This window comes from Giraffa tippelskirchi, chromosome 13 (assembly GCF_054371585.1).
Source record: "Giraffa tippelskirchi isolate mGirTip1 chromosome 13, T2T-mGirTip1v1.2.pri, whole genome shotgun sequence".
Classification (NCBI taxonomy): Eukaryota; Metazoa; Chordata; class Mammalia; order Artiodactyla; family Giraffidae; genus Giraffa; species Giraffa tippelskirchi.
The window spans coordinates 34,665,596-34,685,438 of NC_137287.1; the positions used below are offsets into that span (position 1 = coordinate 34,665,596).

The 19,843-nt window shown below is 41.7% G+C and overlaps 1 protein-coding gene across 22 annotated transcripts in view; it reads right to left on the reverse strand.

The window, feature by feature from the left end:
* RBFOX1 (RNA binding fox-1 homolog 1) overlaps positions 1-19,843 on the reverse strand; it is a 440,478-nt gene that overhangs the window by 46,634 nt on the left and 374,001 nt on the right. For 15 of the 22 annotated variants that reach the window (XM_081554684.1, XM_081554690.1, XM_081554696.1 and 12 more), the window contains one exon: positions 1,284-1,326. In XM_081554684.1, coding sequence (XP_081410810.1) covers positions 1,284-1,326 — 43 coding nt within the window. Of the gene's footprint in view, positions 1-1,283; positions 1,327-7,673; positions 7,714-19,843 lie in introns of all 22 variants that reach the window. The other 7 variants (XM_081554695.1, XM_081554693.1, XM_081554685.1 and 4 more) reach the window with 1 other exon arrangement.

Here is a 19,843-nt window from a genome sequence, read left to right on the forward strand (position 1 = left end):
ATCAAGGGAAAGGCAAGGTTTCATGACCATATAGGTTTGGGAGATGTTGAGTTAAATGAAATGAAACTGGTTACTCATTTGTGGAACTTTGTAAAGCAGTATTAATGAGCTCTGCAGATCTCCACTGCATCACCAAGTGGTTTGATGATGGAAATCACATTTTTAACTTGAGAGCATACTTTTGGAAAAAAAATGTTCAAATATCCAAATGGCAAACTGCTGAGGAAGTGAGGTGAAATTTTTGTATATCGATGGGGAAATAGGGCTTCCTCCTTTCTGAGAATATGCAAGGATCTCACTGTCTAAAACAGGTGGATTAATGATATACATAAAATTTATTCACTCTAATGATATTTACAAGAGCATTATTTGCAAAATATAAAATCCTTCATATGAATCATTACTCTTTAATTTATCTGCATGATGCATTCAGCTGTTTTTGAAGTCCAGTTTTTCTTAAAAGGTGAAAATAAAAGCTTATATCAGAAATTTTAATTATTTGGTTCTCTCCTTAGTCCAAATACCCATTTGTTTCATATTAGATTTCTTATTAAAACTTGATTAATCTTACCAAAAAATGTACTTTCTTAATTAACTTAACACTGAACAAAAGTGACAATCGCAGGTTAAAGGGAAACCTGTGTAATAAAATTCCCACTGATCATTTTAGTTTTACATTCTTCTTTCATTTGACAGTTTTTGTGTTGGTTATAGCCAAGATTTGGAGACTTAGCCAGCTACACTCCAATGGATGTGTTGGTTTTTGTTTCCCTCCTACAAGTTTGTTCATTTGGTGTTGCTTCATCAGTGAGAAATAAGTTTGAGAGTTATGGCAGAAGATGTGAAATAAATTTATAAGAAGCTCCAGTGTATACTGATCCTTGATGCTGAATTATAAAAGGTTTTTGGTTTAACCATCCCAGTTGACTCCAGGAAATTACTAAAATTTTTTTCAGACAATTGGTTCAATGAAATCCTTGGATTTTTTCACTCAGTTTATATTCACTGAAGCCAGATACATTTTAAGCCAAGAAAGAAACAGCCAAGCCCAATCTCAACTCTGATACACACATAATCTAGCAAAGAGGGGAAAACAAGATTTCAAGATGAGTGTCTCTCTTCTAGAAGAATTGATATCAAAACTGGAAAATTCAGTTCAGTCTTCCCTTCTTCTATGTTAGAGAACGTCTCCCCTCCCTCCCCAGAATTGTCTTGTTAGTAGGATTTCACAGCAAACCCACAATCAATAGTGATGAGTTTTTCCACCAGCCAGGATTTCATACCTGCAGCAATTTATTGCCATACACAGGCTCTTGATACACTACTCTATAAGGAAACAGAAATGTAATGTTTTCAATGCAAAAATGAAATAAATAAAGAAAATGCATAAGTCAGACAGAAATTCCAGAGCACTTCATTTCCAAGTTTGCTTCTCTTTTGTCACTAAGACCTAAGCACGACCCATTAAACCAAAAGAAGGACCAAGGAATGCCAAACATTTTTGAGCCGTGAATCTCTGTAACGGAGAGTATCAAGAAGGTGGGGGTGGGGATCAAACAGCCCTCATTGTATTTGTGTTATAATTCTGCGTGTATTTTTAAAGAAGGAAAAAGGATACTTTCATGGCTTCTTTCCCTTCCAAGCATATTGCATGCGTGCTAAGCTGCTTTAGTCGTGTCCAACTCTTTGCGACCCCATGGACCATAGCCCTCCAGGCTCCTCTGTCCGTGGGATTCTCCAGGCAAAAATACTGGAGTGGGTTGCCATTTCCAACAGCTCAAATTAAGGTGCTCTCTCATTTCTCTCTTTATCTCATGGTTGGATTTCTTGGGCACACCTGAGGATTTAACTTTGATGCCGAGTGATGGAGGCAGTTAAGATGACAGTAACTGTATCAACACCTTTTTAAAAAATACCTTATAATTTTATTTGTCAATTATACCTCAGTAAAGCTATAATTTAAAACAAACAAACATGACCTATGGTGACTATAAATTATTCTTTTTTCTTTTTAACGCCTTTATTTTTTTCTTAATTTCAAATAACAACAGACAGAGCAATTGTACTTCAGGAAATAATGAATCAGATCAAAGCTACCAAAGCTAATTTTAACATATATGACTGGAAACACTACTCGTGTGTGTGTGTGTGTGTGTGAGAGAGAGAGAGAGAGAGAGAGAGCATGGGCACGTGCACATGCATGGGTCTGGAAAAGCTTCTTTGAAGGTGGATGTCATTAACACGCCATCATTTCATTCAGGTCCAACACTCACAAGATCTCAGTGGAACCCTTGGGCAGACTGGGGAGCAGTTTGGTGACAGTGATTCATGAATGAGGCTGATTTTTCCTGTGAGTGGTTCTAGTTGGAAGTGAAGTGCTCCAGTTCCATGGCAGACATCAAGGTGATTGAACATTTTAACAGATGTAGGGACCTGCCTGATAAAGGCGTGTGTGTGTGTGTGTGTGTGTGTGTACGTATACATATAGTATGTATATTTTAAGGAACTTCCTTGTGGTCCAGTGGTTAAAAATCTGCACTTCCAATGCAGGGAGCATAGGTTCAATCCCTGGTCAGGGAGGTTCTGCATGCCGTGTGGTGGGGGCAATTGTGCACGAATGTGTGTGTGTGTGTGTGTGTGTGTGTGTGTGTGTGTATGTGTATATGGGGCTTTCCTGGTGGCTCAGTGGTAAAGAATCTGCCTGATAAACATGAGACCCAGGTTCAATCCCTGGGTTGGGAAGATCCCCTAGAGAAGGAAACGGCAACCCACTCCAGTATTCTTGGTTGGAAAATTCTATGGACAGAGGAGCCCGGTAGACTCCAGTCCATGGGGTCGCAAAGAATCAGACATGACTGAGCAACTAAACAAACAACAATGAAGAATACTGGATTGGTTAGCCCATCCCTTCTCCAGGGGATCTTTCCGAGCCAGGAATCGAACCAGGGTCTCCTGCATTGCAGGTGGATTCTTTACCAGCTGAGCTACCAGGGAAGCTCCTAGTTCTACTGAGCCTTCCCTTTTAAGTTAAAATTCTACGTTTGTGGAACTATGCCTATAGAAGTTCCCCCATCTCTCTCTATTTTTGAATATTTCAAGTACAGATATTATTCCCTGTGACCGGTCCACCTCACACGCTCTCCATCATCCTCTCACTTCTCACCCTCCTCCTTGCCTGTCTTTCACCGCATTCTCAAGTTTGCTTAGTGGAGACAACGATGTCCTTCTGTTGGCCCAGGGCTTAAGGGTTGAACTTTGCAATTTGATCGATCTCATGGCCTCAAACCACAGTGTCAGTGAAGATGTCTGGACAAAAGAGTGCATCTCTTTTCTGAAAAAAATGTCTCCTCCTCTTGGGAAAAAAACAACGGAGGTGATGGGTAATAAGACGGCTCCTTGATTAGGACCAGGACACAGATGGTAAAGAATTTGCCTGCAGTGCGTGAGACCCAAGTTCGATCCCCAAGTCAGGAAGATCCCCTGGAGGAGGGCACGGCAACCCACTCTAGTAACTATTCTTTCCTGGAGAATCCCATGATTAGAGGAGACTGGTGAGCTATAGTCAATGGGGCTGCAAAAAATCAGACAGGATTGAGCAGCTAACACACTTGATAGAACCGTGTGCAGAGAGGGTGAGGTGATGTGGAGCATGAGTGTCATGTTTCTTACACAGGAGATGCTTAACTTCTGGATGAGCTGTTGCCTCCCCACCTGGTGACAGATCAGAATCCCCCAGCTGGTGCACAGAGAAAGCAAAGTCTCAGGAATAAAGACTTGGGGTTTTTATCTGGAGAATTTCCATTTTCCATGTTCCAAAAGCTACTCACATCTCTGTCCTGAGCTCAAATATCAGTGAAATGAGGTTGCCTCTTTAAGATCCATGGATAGCAGAGTGACATGAATTCAGAAATAATGTATTAGAAGTCATGGGGTCACCCAGAACCCCTTTATAATGGGATTTAGGCATGATACAAAAATGCACTGGAATCTTATCCAGACATATTTGCTAGATAGCCTCACAGTTGCATTGAGTATAAGAAAGCTTTGCTGTTATTGTAGCCCACCAGGCTCCTCTGTCCATGAGATTCTCCAGGCAAGAATACTGGAGTGGGTTGCCATTTCCATTGGATCTTCCTGACCCAAGGAACTAACCCACATCTTCTGCATTGGTAAGTGGATTCTTTACCACTGAGTCACCAGGGAAGCCCTGTTAGGAAGCTTAGGGCTTTTTCAATAAAAGGGAGTAAGGTTAATATTTATATTCTGTATCATCTTTCTCTCTCCTTTCCTATCCTTTCTTTCCTTTCTCCTAGTGCTCAGAACTCTGTTATCTTACTCTAGTTTCTACTGAGAGCTTGTCAGGTCCTTTTTTTATAGCTATATTATCATGTCCTTTCCTCCATTTCCAATAGTTATCTTTTGATCTAATTCCATATTCTTTGCTATCTTCCTGAGTGGGTGAAGACACATGTCTCGGCTAAGTTTCGTTCAGCAATCCTTATTTTCAGCTCCGCGATCAAGGTTGGCCTTATGAGATCTCTGGCTTCACCCTTCAGTCTAATGGATTGCCTTGCAAGTCCAAGGACCATGGTCCTTCAACTTTCAAACAGTTGATCATATCCATGTGTTGCCTCTCCTATTATTTCTATATTTTTTTCATTAAATTGGTCTACTTTTTCTTCTTTTTCTATTGAAGTATGGTTGATTTGAGCTTCCCTGGTGGCTCAGCAGTAAATAATCTGCCTGCAATGCAACAGACTCAGGTTAGATCCCTGAGTCAGGAAGATCCCCTGGAGGAGGGCATGGTAACCCACTCTAGTATTCTTGCCTGGAAAATCCCATAGACAGAGAAGCCTGATGGACTACAGTCCATGGGGTCGCAAAGAGTCGGACACGAGTACTGAGCAACTGACCACAGCACATAGCTGATTTACAATGTTGTGCCATGGCCTGCTTTTTAATTCAAAGGAGTTTATGGAAATATGTGCCACTTAGCAATGAGTGAATGTGTAGGTTTGATAGGCTAGTTATGGAAGCTCAATTGCTATGTTTTCAAATAAAGATGTGTGTTTGTGTGTATGTGTGTGTTGTGCCCCAGGTAGAAGAGACCCAGGTAGTGACCTCTGTGACCCTCCTTGCTGACTTAGAAGACCTCTCTGTCCTCTGGTGAGTAGCCATATGCACTGGGTCAGAGCAGGGCAGGCAGCCTTTTTCCTGCAGGGCTGGGCTTCCAAGCAAGATGATTTTTCTTTGCATTCAGCCCAAAGGAGCATCCCTGGTTTTTAACCTTAGTTTCTGGCTCACAGCCTCTTATAACACATCCACCACCTCCAGCTCTTTCAGGGTATCTGTGATCATTGCTGTCTCTTTCTCTCTCTCTCCTCAATCCTCTCTTCCCTGCAAAGTTTAAGAAGAGCTATTTCTACATAGGAGGTTGGGACTTGCTAGTTACAGGGATACTTGCAGGTATTTCAAATCCTATTTGCTTTGGCAGGACTGAGAGATGCCTGAGGGCCGCACCATGATGTGGGAGGGATGGGGACCTTGGACAACAAAGAGAAGAATGTGTTGGGGAAAGTGGGGTGTGTACAAAAGGTCAGTGGTTCTAGTTTCTGTGCTGTTGTCCTTGATGGGTTGCTCTGATCCACTGTCAAGATTGAGAACAATCTGAATAGGAAGAAGTGGAGAGCAGGCTCCCATTACCTTCCTTAAAAGTAACAGAAGCCAAAAGCTTACAACCCTGCCCAGTAAAATGAAAAAAGAAACAACTGATTTATACCCATTAGAGGTGATCAGTGTGTCTAAGACATGTCCCAGGTCTTAGATGGCCCTGGGACCATCTAAGGTCAGGTCAGGATGGCCCTAGACCTACCACTGTGCATTATTTTTAATGAGATTGAACGAGCCAGCCACAAACTTCCGTTAAATAAAAATAGAACCTTGTGTGTCTTTTTATGAACCTCTTTAATCATCATTTCTTTTTTTAAAAAAAGGGAGCAGGGAGGACATTTCCAGTCATCTGAACATAGCTATATCTCAAAGGAGATATAGCTGTATCTCAAGGGGTTGTTGCTGCCATTTAGTCGCTAAGTCATGTTCAACTCTTTGCAACCCCTTGGACTGTAGCCCACCAGGCTCCTCCATCTGTGGAATTTCCCAGGCAAGAACATTGGAGAGGGTTGCCATTTCCTTTTCCAGGGGATCTTCTTGACCTGGGGATCCAACCCATGTCTCCCAAATTGCAGGCAGATTCTTTACTGTCTGAGCCACCAGGAAAGCCCAACTAAGTCCTTACTTCCTCTATATGCATGCTCCATCCAGAAGCTATCCTAGGGAAGGGGATAGATTGATGTTTGTGATCAGTGGATATCTGGGATATGGAGGAGGTCCAGACTCTTTAACCCCTGCCTGTTTCTCTATTTAAAATGGTACAAACTCAAAGTTTGTAAAAAGAGGACTTGAGAAGGAGTGGATGGAGATAGATACACAAAAAGGAAACTGGTTGTTCCCTGGGTGAATAAAAGACAGGTAGGTTGTTCTTTCATTTTATTAAGGGGAAAAAAAATAAAAACCAACCCACAGATTATAATAAATGTACCTAATGCAATAATAATAAAACCCAAGTTCATCATTGATGGAGATTAATACTCTGGCTCAAAATTGTAATTATTTGAAATTCAAAGGGAAGAAAATTAAATAACTAGCATCTTTCCTATTTTCTAGTAAATTGCCTCAATTCGATCAGGAATGTGGCTATATTTTTCTTTGTTATCTAGTCTATAAAACGACTAATACGACTCCAGTAAATTTATTTGAGGTCACTCATAATGAAAATAATGATGTAATTTAGAAAATATCCCCCATTTCTTCTCAGTTGTGTTTATTCCAAGTCATTTTCATAACACTGATGCTAATATCGTACCATGGGTGAATAACTACCTCTAGATCAAGTTAGGTAAATTTAATTATGGCCCCATAATGAGAAACATCCTCCTCTTCTCTGAAAGTGAGAAGCTTAATAAAGTGGTACCATTTAACAAACAATCCTAAATTGGACTAATAATTCTAAGTCAGGTAACTGTTTTGGGGAAATAGATGGAAATCAGGGGTTGAAAAAAATAAGAGTTGAATGCTCAAGTGGATCTATATCTTGTTAGGGAATGTTTCTTGCTAAAACCAACAATGTGGGGAAAGAAAGAGAGAAACAGGGACTTGAGGGGAATATCTTTCTAGGGCTGTCTTGATAAACAATTCAATGTATACAAGAAAACATCAAAAACATTAGCCATGAAAATATCCTTTCACCCTCTACAGCTGGTAACTACAGCTGTCATCTTAAATATTAGACTGAAAACACACAGACCACAATTGGGAATTTGGGAGAGAATTTCTTTTGCAGCAAAGCCTTTAATTGGACACGGGGAAAAAGTCAGTATTTTATTTATTTTGAATAAATAAAATTCATTTATTCTGAAATGAATCAAGGAGTTCATTCCACTCACTCAATAGCACGACGGCTACCGTGAGCAGAAGGCTGACTGTCCTCCGAGCCTTTGACTCTTTCCCATGGGATGAGGAAATAGGTGGCACCCAGCTGAGAAATCGCAGCAAACTTGTAAAAGGAATGACTCCGGCGAGAAACAAGGGTGGCATGCATGTTAATGGATACTTACATAAATGTCTGCACCATAAAATCCATCCTGGTAAACAACACTGCAAGGGTGCACACACAAAGAAAAACATTCATATTAGTGCACTTCCCCATGCAGACACACCAACCCCTGCACGGGCCAAGTTAGTCTGGTCACAAGGGCCAGCTGAGACACAGGAACCGGGGATCGTTTCCACACTGGTCAAGGAGGTTGGAGACAACGGCAGTCTGTCAGACTGAGAAAAATGAAGCTGGGGTTCGGTGGGGGCCCAGAATCAGGACACGGTGGCAACGCTGTGCTGGGTGGTGGGCTTTCCAGAGGGGTGAAGATGCAGAGGATTCACATCTGTTTTAAGTGGCCCACGCAGATAGGAGGATCGGGGTTTGCTTTCAGCCAAACCCCTAGCTGCTTCCCAGAAAGACAAATCATCTGCTTAAAATATATGATTGATAAGTATAGGGGTACGGATGTCATGCTTTCAATAAGGGTTACAGCTCCATGATCTCAGGGGAGTTGCATGATCCAAAGGACTTCAGAGCTTTTCTTCTATATTCTTTCACACTCTAGTATTTCACACTCTAATACTCGGTAATTCCACGTGCCCCTCTATTATGGGAAAGGGAGGAGGATATCTCTAGTTATATGGTCTGTGAACAGGTATGCAGATGTGTGTGCAGGAACACAGGTGGGCATTTGTGTACGTGTGCGATTCATGTACATGTATGCATGCATGCTTGCTCAGTGGCTTAGTCGTGTCCAACTCTTTGCGACCCCATGGACTGCAGCCTGCTAGGCTCCCCTGTCCATGGGATTTTCCAGGCAAGAATACTGGAGTGGGTTGCCATTTCCTTCTCCAGGGAATCTTACCGACCGAGGGATCGAACCCTAGTCTCCTGCATTGAAGGGTGGATTCTTTTACCATGGGGCCACCCAGGAAGCCCCCAGATTTATGCATATATGTGTGTTTCTTAGTTTGTACATGTAAATGCATGTGTGTACATGTGTTTATGAATGTAGATAGTGTGCATATGATGCATATAGTAATATGTGTTTGCACATCTGTGTGTCTATGTGTACTCATATGTCACCTGTGTGTACATGCCTATGTCTGTGTGTACATTCACATAAATTATATCCAGACTGAGCAGAACCGCACGTAATGACTGAACGAGCCAAGCCTCACAGCGGCTCTCTGATCCCTGTCCACAGAGTCATGCCAGAAAGAAGGGACTTCACAGGAGGGGTAAATAAAAGATCCTGGACTTCTCCAGAAGTCTCATGCTTTATCTTGAGTGAAATAGCCAGGGGAAGAAGTTCTGTAACCCTGGGAAACTGATGTACAATTCCTAAGCATTGAAACAGGTTTAATGAGGACCCCACATAGCCTGCACACCTCACAGGCTTTTGCCAAGATCCCAAGATGTCTCAAATATAAAAATGAGAGTTTCTAAAGGCATGTTTTCCAAAGGGTAACTGTTGTTATTACAACCTTCCCATGGTTTACAGATGATTTATGATTCTGGTAAAGGACCCATATGCCCCACCGTTGAATGGAGCTGGGGTCCTAACTGAAAACAGGATGTCGATTACCCAAGGATTTCAGCAGGTTTCAGGAGCAGGGCAGACCCGCAGGAAGGCTGAGCACGCTGAGAGCTGAGGGAGGCACCGACAACACACACATGCACACATACACAGGGCAGCGGCACTGCTTTGCTGGAGAACACCGCACGGGCTTCTCAGAGCTTTCCCGAGCTGAATGGCTAAACCCCAAGTACCATCGTCTTTAAACACCGGGGCAGAGATTTCACACGCTAAGGAGGCTGGTAGGCATGGCTTTCAGCTGTCTTCATTTGGATCGAAAAGGGCTCCTGTTCACAAGATCCCTTGTCAAGCAGCGTCAAACCCTAATCCCAGATACTGAGTGTGTGGCATCCTGAGCTAGGCTTTGATTTTGCTTTCAACATTTCCAACATAAAACGATACTGTCTTCCGGGGGTCAGAAGGCAGGGCCAGCCTCTGCCAATAAGACTGCGCCCAGCACTGATCATTCAGCCAGATCAGAGCAGCTCTGAATGTTCCTTCATGCTGTCACACCTTTTGCACGTGCTGATCCTGGTGTTGGGACAGCCTCATTTCCCCATAACCTCCTCCAAACGCACAGCACCAATCGAGGGCCAAATTAGAAGGCAAACACATGGGCCTCTGGATCACAGCCTCAGCAATCAGCAGCTAGGGGCCCTGGAACTAATGATCTGAGCAACCTGAGCGTCCCTTCTTTGGCTGTGAAATGGGGAAAGAGGTGAGTATGTGCCCACGTCAAGGGAGGATTATGCAAAGAAGGTGAAAGTGTGAGTAGCTCAGTCGTGTCCGACTCTTTGTGACCCCGTGGACTGTAGCCTGCCAGGCTCCTCCATCCATGGAATTCTCCAGACAAGAATACTGGAGTAGGTTGCCATTCTCTTCTCCAGGGGATCTTCCTGACCCAGGGAATCAACTGGGTCTCTTGCATTGCAGGCAAACTCATACTGTTTGAGCTATCTGGGAAGCCCAAGGTATCTGCAGTCATAGCTCTAGTCAAAGATTACATTGCTATGAGCTTTATCCAGTGCCCTACCACACCCCCCAAACGGAGTTCTTCTTCCCTCATGTGAACACCAGCATCACGTTTTCTGACCCTCTGATACTCGCTTGGTCCAATAATTTTAAATATCAGTCAAATATGAAAGGCATTTGTGAATGGGGCTCATTTCACCCTGAAGTCTAAGTCGCTTCAGTCGTGTCCGACTCTGTGCGACCCCGTAGATGGCAGCCCACCAGGCTCCGCCATCCCTGGGAGTCTCCAGGCAAGAACACTGGAGTGGGTTGCCATTTCCTTCTCCAGTGCCTGAAAGGCAAAAGTGAAAGTGAAGTCGCTCAGTCATGTCCGACTCTTAGCGACCCCATGGACCGTAGCCTACCAGGCTCCTCCGTCCATGGGATTTTCCAGGCAAGAGTACTGGAGTGGGGTGCCATTGCCCACACCCAATAGCTTCCTCAACGTTGTGTCTCACTTGATAGCTAACACATCACTTTCCACCCTGAAGATGTAAATAAGCATCTGTTGAGTGACTACTGCCCTTCAAGGGGGAGGGTTGGCCATTAGGAAGTGACAGAAGGTGACCCAGGGCAATTCTAGATAGAATCCTTATCTAATTACACAACATCAGTGACTATTGTCAAAGGGTTAGGGGGAGGGAGATCAAATTAAAAAGTTGGACCTTGGGAATACCCTGGCAGTCCAGTGGTTAAGACTCGGTGTTTCCACTGCAGGAGGCATAGGTTCAATCCCTCGTCTGGGAACGAAGATCTCCCAAACAAACACAACTCCTCACAACCAGACTCTGGCTTAGAAGACCAGTACAAGAGGCTAGATAGAAGGTGATGCAAGAGTGAACAATATGATATTATTTAACCAAATATTAATATAGATTCGAGTATGGGAAGGGATGCATGCATGCTCAGTGGCTTCAGTCGTGTCCTACTCTTTGTGACCCTTGGACTGTAGCCTGCCAGGTTCTTCTGTCCATGGGATTTTCACAGTCAAGAATACTGGAGTGGGCAGCCATTTCCCTTTCAGGGGATCTTCTCTACCCAGGGATCGAATCCAAGTCTCTTGTGTTTCCTCCATTGGCAGGCAGGTTCCTTACTGCTGAGCCATCTGGGAAGCCCCGTGTCTGTCCTTTAAGTCTGACCTAGTTATCATGATCCCACCTAGCCCTCAAAACAGCTCTCCAGCAAATGCTAAAGGATCTTCTCTAAACAGGAAACACAGAAAGGATGTTTCAACACGAACTCAAAACAACAAAGTAAATGGCAACGGGATCATACTTATCAATAATTACCTTAAATGTAAATGGGTTGAATGCCCCAACCAAAAGACAAAGGGTTGCTGAATGGATACAAAAACAAGACCCCTATATATGCTGTCTACAAGAGACCCACCTCAAAACTAGGGACACACACAGGCTGAAAGTGAAAGGATGGAAAAACATATTCCATGCAAACGGAGACCAAAAGAAAGCAGGAGTCGCAATACTCATTTCAGATAAAATAGACTTTAAAATAAAGGATGTGAAAAGGGACAAAGAAGGACACTACATAAAGATCAAAGGATCAATTCAAGAAGAAGACGTAACAATCATAAATATATATGCACCCAACATAGGAGCACCACAATATATAAGGCAAATACTAACAAGTATGAAAGGGGAAATTAACAATAACACAATAATAGTGGGAGACTTTAATACTCCACTCACGCATATGGATAGATCAACTAAACAGAAAATTAACAAGGAAACACAAACTTTAAATGATACAATAGACAAATTAGATTTAATTGATATTTACAGGAGTTTCCACCCCAAAACAATCAATTTTACCTTTTTCTCAAGTGCACATGGAACTTTCTCCAGGATAGATCACATCCTGGGCCATAAATCTAGCCTTGGTAAATTCAAAAAAATTGAAATCATCCCAGCCATCTTCTCTGACCACAATGCAGTAAGATTAGACCTCAATTACAGGAAAAAAACTATTAAAAGTTCCAACATATGGAGGCTAAACAACACGCTTCTGAATAACCAACAAATCACAGAAGAAATCAAAAAAGAAATAAAATTATGCATAGAAACGAATGAAAATGAAAACACAACAACCCAAAACCTATGGGACACTGTAAAAGCAATACTAAGGGGAAGGTTCATAGCAATACAGGCGTACCTCAAGAAACAAGAAAAAAATCAAATAAATCAACTAACTCTACACCTAAAGCAACTAGAGAAGGAAGAAATGAAAAACCCCAGGGTCAGTAGAAGGAAAGAAATCTTAAAAATTAGGGCAGAAATAAATGCAAAAGAAACAAAAGAGACCATAGCAAAAATAAACAAAACTAAAAGCTGGTTTTTCGAGAAGATAAACAAAATTGATAAGCCATTAGCCAGACTCATCAAGAAACAAAGGGAGAAGAATCAGATCAACAAAATTAGAAATGAAAATGGAGAGATCACAACAGACTCCACAGAAATACAAAGGATCATAAGAGACTACTACCAACAGCTATATGCCAATAAAATGGACAACTTGGAAGAAATGGACAAATTCTTAGAAAAGTATAACTTTCCAAAACTGAACCAGGAAGAAATAGAAGATCTTAACAGACCCATCACAAGCACGGAAATCGAAACTGTAATCAGAAATCTTCCAGCAAACAAAAGCCCAGGACCAGACGGCTTCACAGCGGAATTCTACCAAAAATTTAGAGAAGAGCTAACACCTATCCTACTCAAACTCTTCCAGAAAATTGCAGAAGATGGTAAACTTCCAAACTCATTCTATGAGGCCACCATCACCCTAATTCCAAAACCAGACAAAGATGTCACAAAAAAGGAAAACTACAGGCCAATATCACTGATGAACATAGATGCAAAAATCCTTAATAAAATTCTAGCAAACAGAATCCAACATCATATTAAAAAGATCATACATCATGACCAAGTGGGCTTTATCCCAGGAATGCAAGGTTTTTTTAACATCCGCAAATCAATCAATGTAATACACCACATTAACAAATTGAAAGAAAAAAACCATATGGTTATCTCAATAGATGCAGAAAAAGCCTTTGACAAAATTCAGCATCCATTTATGATTAAAACCCTCCAGAAAGCAGGAATAGAAGGAACATATCTCAACATAATAAAAGCTATATATGACAAACCCACAGCAAACATTATCCTCAATGGTGAAAAATTGAAAGCATTTCCCCTAAAGTCAGGAACAAGGCAAGGATGCCCACTTTCACCACTACTATTCAACATAGTTTTGGAAGTTTTGGCCACAGCAATCAGAGCTGAAAAAGAAATAAAAGGAATACAGATAGGAAAAGAAGAAGTAAAACTCTCACTGTTTGCAGATGACATGATCCTCTACATAGAAAACCCTAAAGACTCTACTAGAAAATTACTAGAGTTGATCAATGAATATAGTAAAGTTGCAGGATATAAAATTAACACAGAGAAATCCCTTGCATTCCTATACTCCAATAATGAGAAAACAGAAAGAGAAATTAAGGAAACAATACCATTCACCATTGCATCAAAAAGAATAAAATACTTAGGAATATATCTACCTAAAGAAACAAAAGACTTATATATAGAAAACTATAAAACACTGATGAAAGAAATCAAAGAGGACACAAGCAGATGGAGAAATATACCGTGTTCATGGATTGGAAGAATTAATATAGTGAAAATGAGTATTCTACCCAAAGCAATCTACAGATTCAATGCAATCCCTATCAAGCTACCAATGGTATTTTTCACAGAACTAGAACAAATCATCTCACAATTTGTATGGAAATATAAGAAACCTCGAATAGCCAAAGCAATCTTGAGGAAGAAGAATGGAACTGGAGGAATCAACCTGCCTGACTTCAGGCTCTACTACAAAGCCACAGTCATCAAGACAGTATGGTATTGGCACAAAGATAGAAATATAGATCAATGGAACAAAATAGAAAGCCCAGAGATAAACCCACGCACATATGGACACCTTATCTTCGACAAAGGAGGCAAGAATATACAATGGAGAAAAGACAATCTCTTTAACAAGTGGTGCTGGGAAAACTGGTCAACCACTTGTAAAAGAATGAAACTAGAACACTTCCTAACACCGTACACAAAAATAAACTCAAAATGGATTAAAGATCTAAACGTAAGACCAGAAACAATAAAACTCCTAGAGGAAAACATAGGCAAAACACTCTCCGACATAAATCACAGCAGGATCCTCCATGACCCACCTCCCAGAATATTGGAAATAAAAGCAAAAATAAACAAATGGGACCTAATTAAAATTAAAAGCTTTTGCACAACAAAGGAAACTATAAACAACGTGAAAAGACAGCCTTCAGAATGGGAGAAAATAATAGCAAATGAAGCAACAGACAAACAATTAATCTCAAAAATATACAAGCAACTTCTGCAGCTGAATTCCCAAAAAATAAACGACCCAATCAAAAAATGGGCCAAAGAACTAAACAGACATTTCTCCAAAGAAGACATACAGATGGCTAACAAACACATGAAAAGATGCTCAACATCACTCATTATTAGAGAAATGCAAATCAAAACCTCAATGAGGTATCATTTCACACCAGTCAGAATGGCTGCTATCCAAAAGTCTACAAGCAATAAATGCTGGAGAGGGTGTGGAGAAAAGGGAACCCTCTTACACTGTTGGTGGGAATGCAAACTAGTACAGCCACTATGGAGAACAGTGTGGAGATTCCTTAAAAAACTGGGAATAGAACTGCCATATGACCCAGCAATCCCACTGCTGGGCATATACACCGAGGAAACCAGAATTGAAAGAGACGCGTGTACCCCAATGTTCATCGCAGCACTGTTTACAATAGCCAGGACATGGAAGCAACCTAGATGTCCATCAGCAGACGAATGGATAAGGAAGCTGTGGTACATATACACAATGGAATATTACTCAGCCATTAAAAAAAATACATTTGAATCGGTTCTACTGAGATGGATGAAACTGGAGCCCATTATACAGAGTGAAGTAAGCCAGAAAGAAAAACAACAATACAGTATACTAATGCATATATATGGAATTTGAAAGATGGTAACGATAACCCTATATGCGAGACAGAATAAGAGACACAGATGCATGGAACAATTTTATGGACTCTGAGGGAGAAGGTGAGGGTGGGACGTTCTGGGAGAATGGCATTGAGACATGTGTATTGTCATATGTGAAACAGAGCACCATTCCATGTTCGATGCATGTGACAAGGGCTCAGGGCCGGGGCAATGGGATGATCCAGAAGGATGGGATGGGGAGGGAGGTGGGTGGGGGGTCCGGGAAGGGGAACACATGTAAACCCATGGCTGATTCATGTCAATGTATGGCAAAAACTATTACAATATTGTAAAGTAATTAGCCCCCAACTAAAATAAATAAATTTATTAAAAAAAAAAAAAAATAGCCTTATGAGATGGATAATGCTATTATAGCCTCTTCTGACATCAGTAAAGTGAGACAGAGAGAGCTAGGTATTGACAAAGCTGGGATTGTAGCCTAGCCTATATTGTATTGGCTTCACAGCCCAAACTTTTAATTGCTATGGCAGGCAGCAGTGGTCAGACTTCAGCGGGCATCAGAACCACCTCGAGGGCCCATCAAAACACAGATGGCTGGGCCCCACGCCCAGCCCAGAGGTTCTGAATCAATAGAGCTGGATGCAGAGGGAGGGGGAGGTTGGGTTTAAGGATTTGCATTTTTAACAAATCCCAGGGGAAGCTGAGGCTGCTGGTCCAAGGACTAAGAAACTTATTGTCCTACAGAGAGCCACCTTCCACGTGTCATTTTACATGACATTCGAGAGAACACTGAAGGCAGGCCTCCTAGCGTGCGTGCATGCTAAGTTGCTTCAGTCTCCGACTCTTTGCGACCCTATGGACCATAGCCTGCCAGGCTCCTCTGTCCATGGGATTCTCCAGGCAAGAATACTGGAGTGAGGTGCCATGCCCTTCTCCAGGGCATCCTCCCCACCCAGGGATCGAACCCATTCTCTTATGTCTCCTGCATCAGCAGGCGGGTTCTTAAACACTAGTGCCACCTGGGAAGCCCAGGTCCTGTTCTAAATAGGAATTGGTTTCAAGCAAGCTCTTGCAAAGACTCATGATGGTTTCCAAGAATGCATTCAAACATTTTTAAAAACCTCACTAAACAGGTGCACTCAAAATAACATAAATGAAGAGAGAGGAGGGCGGGGGATGATGTCTAATATGGAGCTCTTGATGAATGAGCCATGGCCCCATACAAGAGGAGAGAGCTACCATCATGCATAGAATAGGTACAGCCCCATTTTAATGCAGAGGCGGTCGGTCTAGCCATGCAAAGGTAATTGTATTGCTTGTCAATCACTTCGGGACCGCAATATGCTTTTGCAAGAATGTAATGCGAATGCACATCTCATTTTCTTAGAAAGGTAATAACAGTAGTTAAATATTTGGATGAATGCAAGCAGGGGATGATTGCACTACAGCAAATTAGTTTACGGAAAAGGAAAGAAAGTATGGGATACCCAGACTATACAATCTGTTTGAATAATGTAATATACCTCAACCACCAATATATTCTTAGAGGAAAGGTTATTTAAAAAAAATATTTGTAATGCATTCAAATGCATTAAACCATAGTTGGTTTAGAATGGATATCAGGTGGGTCCATAAACTCACTGGCATTTGTACAGCATTGTGCGGTGTGAGGACACTGACATTTTCCCAGGGAAAAATATATATTTTTAATTAGATTATCAAAGACATCTGTGACATTCCACTTTCTCCCCCCAAATTTAAGAACTACTCATTTATGGTGTTTGTCTCATAAGGCACTCAATGAAGAGGCTTTCTTTTTAATGTGAGAAGTTACATTTTAAAACTGGCTGAGAATTTAAACAAGAATTCACAGTAAAACCAAAAAAAAGCCAAACAGCTAGAGAGAATTCTGGAAAGTATTCTGAGAATAGGTGATGATGACTATAGTTCCTAGTGTTTATGTTAATTGAGAAAGTTCCTGAGCATCAGATAATAACATCTGAGCATGAGACATTTATAAGTTAAAACCAGAAAGCATGGTTGATTCACAGAAAGGTTCACCCACATAGTTCCACAGGTTTCTTCAGGACCTAACCTGAAGCACCCCCTAAGGCGCTATGTATGGGCTTCATTTCTTGTACTGGCCAACCGTATAAAGTTACTCCTAGGGATATCACCATATCTTTTTGTATTCAGAGGAGCATAGTCTCCTCAAAATACTTCACAAGGTAACTCTAAGAAGTTGCACATACATGTGTCATAACAGGGCTTCCCAGGTAGCTCAGTGGTAAAGAATCTACCCGCCAAGGCAGGAACCTCAAGAGACATGGGTTCAATCCCTGGGTTGGGAAGATCCCCAGGAGGAGGAAATGACAACATACTCCAGTATTCTTGCCTGGAAAATCGCATGGAGAGAGGAGACTGGTGGGCTACAGTCCATGTGGTCACAAAGAATCGGGCACGGCTGAGCAACTGACCACACATGTGTCATAATTAAGGACCTGAGAAAATGCAGAATACCTTGCTCAAAAATATCCCAAGAGCCAAGATGAAAACCTATCGCAAAATGTTGGATGTTTCACTTAGAATAATGATAATAATTAAAAAAATCTCCTATACTTCTTTATATTCCTATCCTCATACAATATGCCTGTTACGTAGTAGGACTGGGTACATATGTGCATGCTAAGTCGATTCAGTCATGTCTGACTCTTTGCAATCATATGGACTGTAGCCCTCCAGGCTCTTCTGTCCATGGGATTCTCCAGGCAAGAATACTAGAGTGGGTTGCCATGCCCTCCTCCAGGGGATCTTCCCAACCCAGGGATCACACCCACTTCTCTTATGTCTCCTGCATTGGCAGATGGGTTCTTTACCACTAGCGCCATCTGGGAAGCCCAGAACTTGATAAGTGCTGTTTATTAACTAAGAACAAGAACCTGATGAAACCAATCTCATGGGGTTTTGTGGGGAGAGGATTATGGTTTAACCGCTGTCCTGTAATGTCTGGTGTTGTACTGAGTCTGGAGTATGTGTTTCTGATGCTTCCACCTGCCATCTTCATCCACAGAGCATCAGCCTACAAGCTCCCTCAGATGGCAATCACCCAATGGGTAATTTCTCCCCAACGTGAGTCCTAGGAAGACAGACTGGACTGGTGGCTGACACTGACTTTGGGATCAAATGCAAGAAGAAATATGAATGACATGGTTCATTCAACCCTCTTTGACACTGTTCACTAGTTAATATTTTGTTTCCAATCCACAGATTCCATTAGCCACTGAAGAACCTCTGTCTAAAGCCATCTCTGTGGCTTACGTGGGATGGAGGTCAATTAACAGCAGGTGCCCCATCCCACCCCCCACAGCCCAGGGGTAAGTAACTCATGGATGCAGAAGTGTGGGTGTTCAACTCAAGCAAAAGGGGACCTTGAGAAGGAGAGGGGTATGGGCAGCGAATAAAAAGTCAATTCCTATCTCAACAGCAACTACAGTAGCTAAAGTTCACTTAACACCTGCCATCTGATGGAACGGATGAAGCTGTAACCTTACACTCATCTCCCTACTTCATCCTCTATCAACACTTCAGAGGCAGGTATAGTTTTTACCCAGCTGCTAAGGCAATTGTGCCTACAGAGATTAAGTCAGCTACCAAGTGCATTATGAGACAGAACAGCAGGAGGCAATCTTATCTGCCTGGTAGTTTGTGTCTTTATAGGAGTGCAACAATCCTATTGACTGTGTAGATATTAGCTTTCTAACTTATCACCTATTCTCACTCAGTTAATGTTGACAATCAATAAGGAGTTAGCTGACGCAATCTAAGGCTTTCTTCTCATTCCTGTGATCCTGGTCCAGGCAGAATTCCCCACCCCAGGGATGATCATGCATTAATGCCACAATAACTTTCTGTTCAGCTATCTGAGAAAGAGAAGGTAAGGCTCTTCATAACCTATGTTCTTTACTCTCTGGGAGGAACTTTAGAAAATGTCAGGATGTGCAGGAAAAAAACCAAATCAATAAAAGGAAATGGATGAATGCCAGGGCACGTGAGTGAATCTTCCTGGGTGACTGTCTTGATGTTGGATACTTCCAAGGGTCACCCAAGGTTCCACAAAAGTGGCCATGGAGATTCTGTGGATGTTTTCCTAACTCTCAAAAAAAAAAAGGAAGCTACACATGGACACAGGATAAATGACACATTTTTGGTTGAGATTTTAGTAACAGTGTATTCAGATCAAATTCTTTACAATAAACAGAAGTATAGGATGACAGATATGTCTTCAGTTGGTAACAAGAGAAATAAATTCTCCCCCCAAAATGCAGTATGCTAAATGATGGCTTATAAAAAAAAGGGGATCTCTGAAAGTGAGGGAAAATCACAGAATGAGATTTTAATGGGACAATTTAGGAAATGACTTGGAATTTTTCCTGATTGGGTTTTCTTTCCTTTTTTGGTTTTAATTTTTTAAAAAAATATAAAAAATTTTAATTGAAGTATAATTGATTTAGAAGAAGGGGGCAACAGAGGATGAGATGG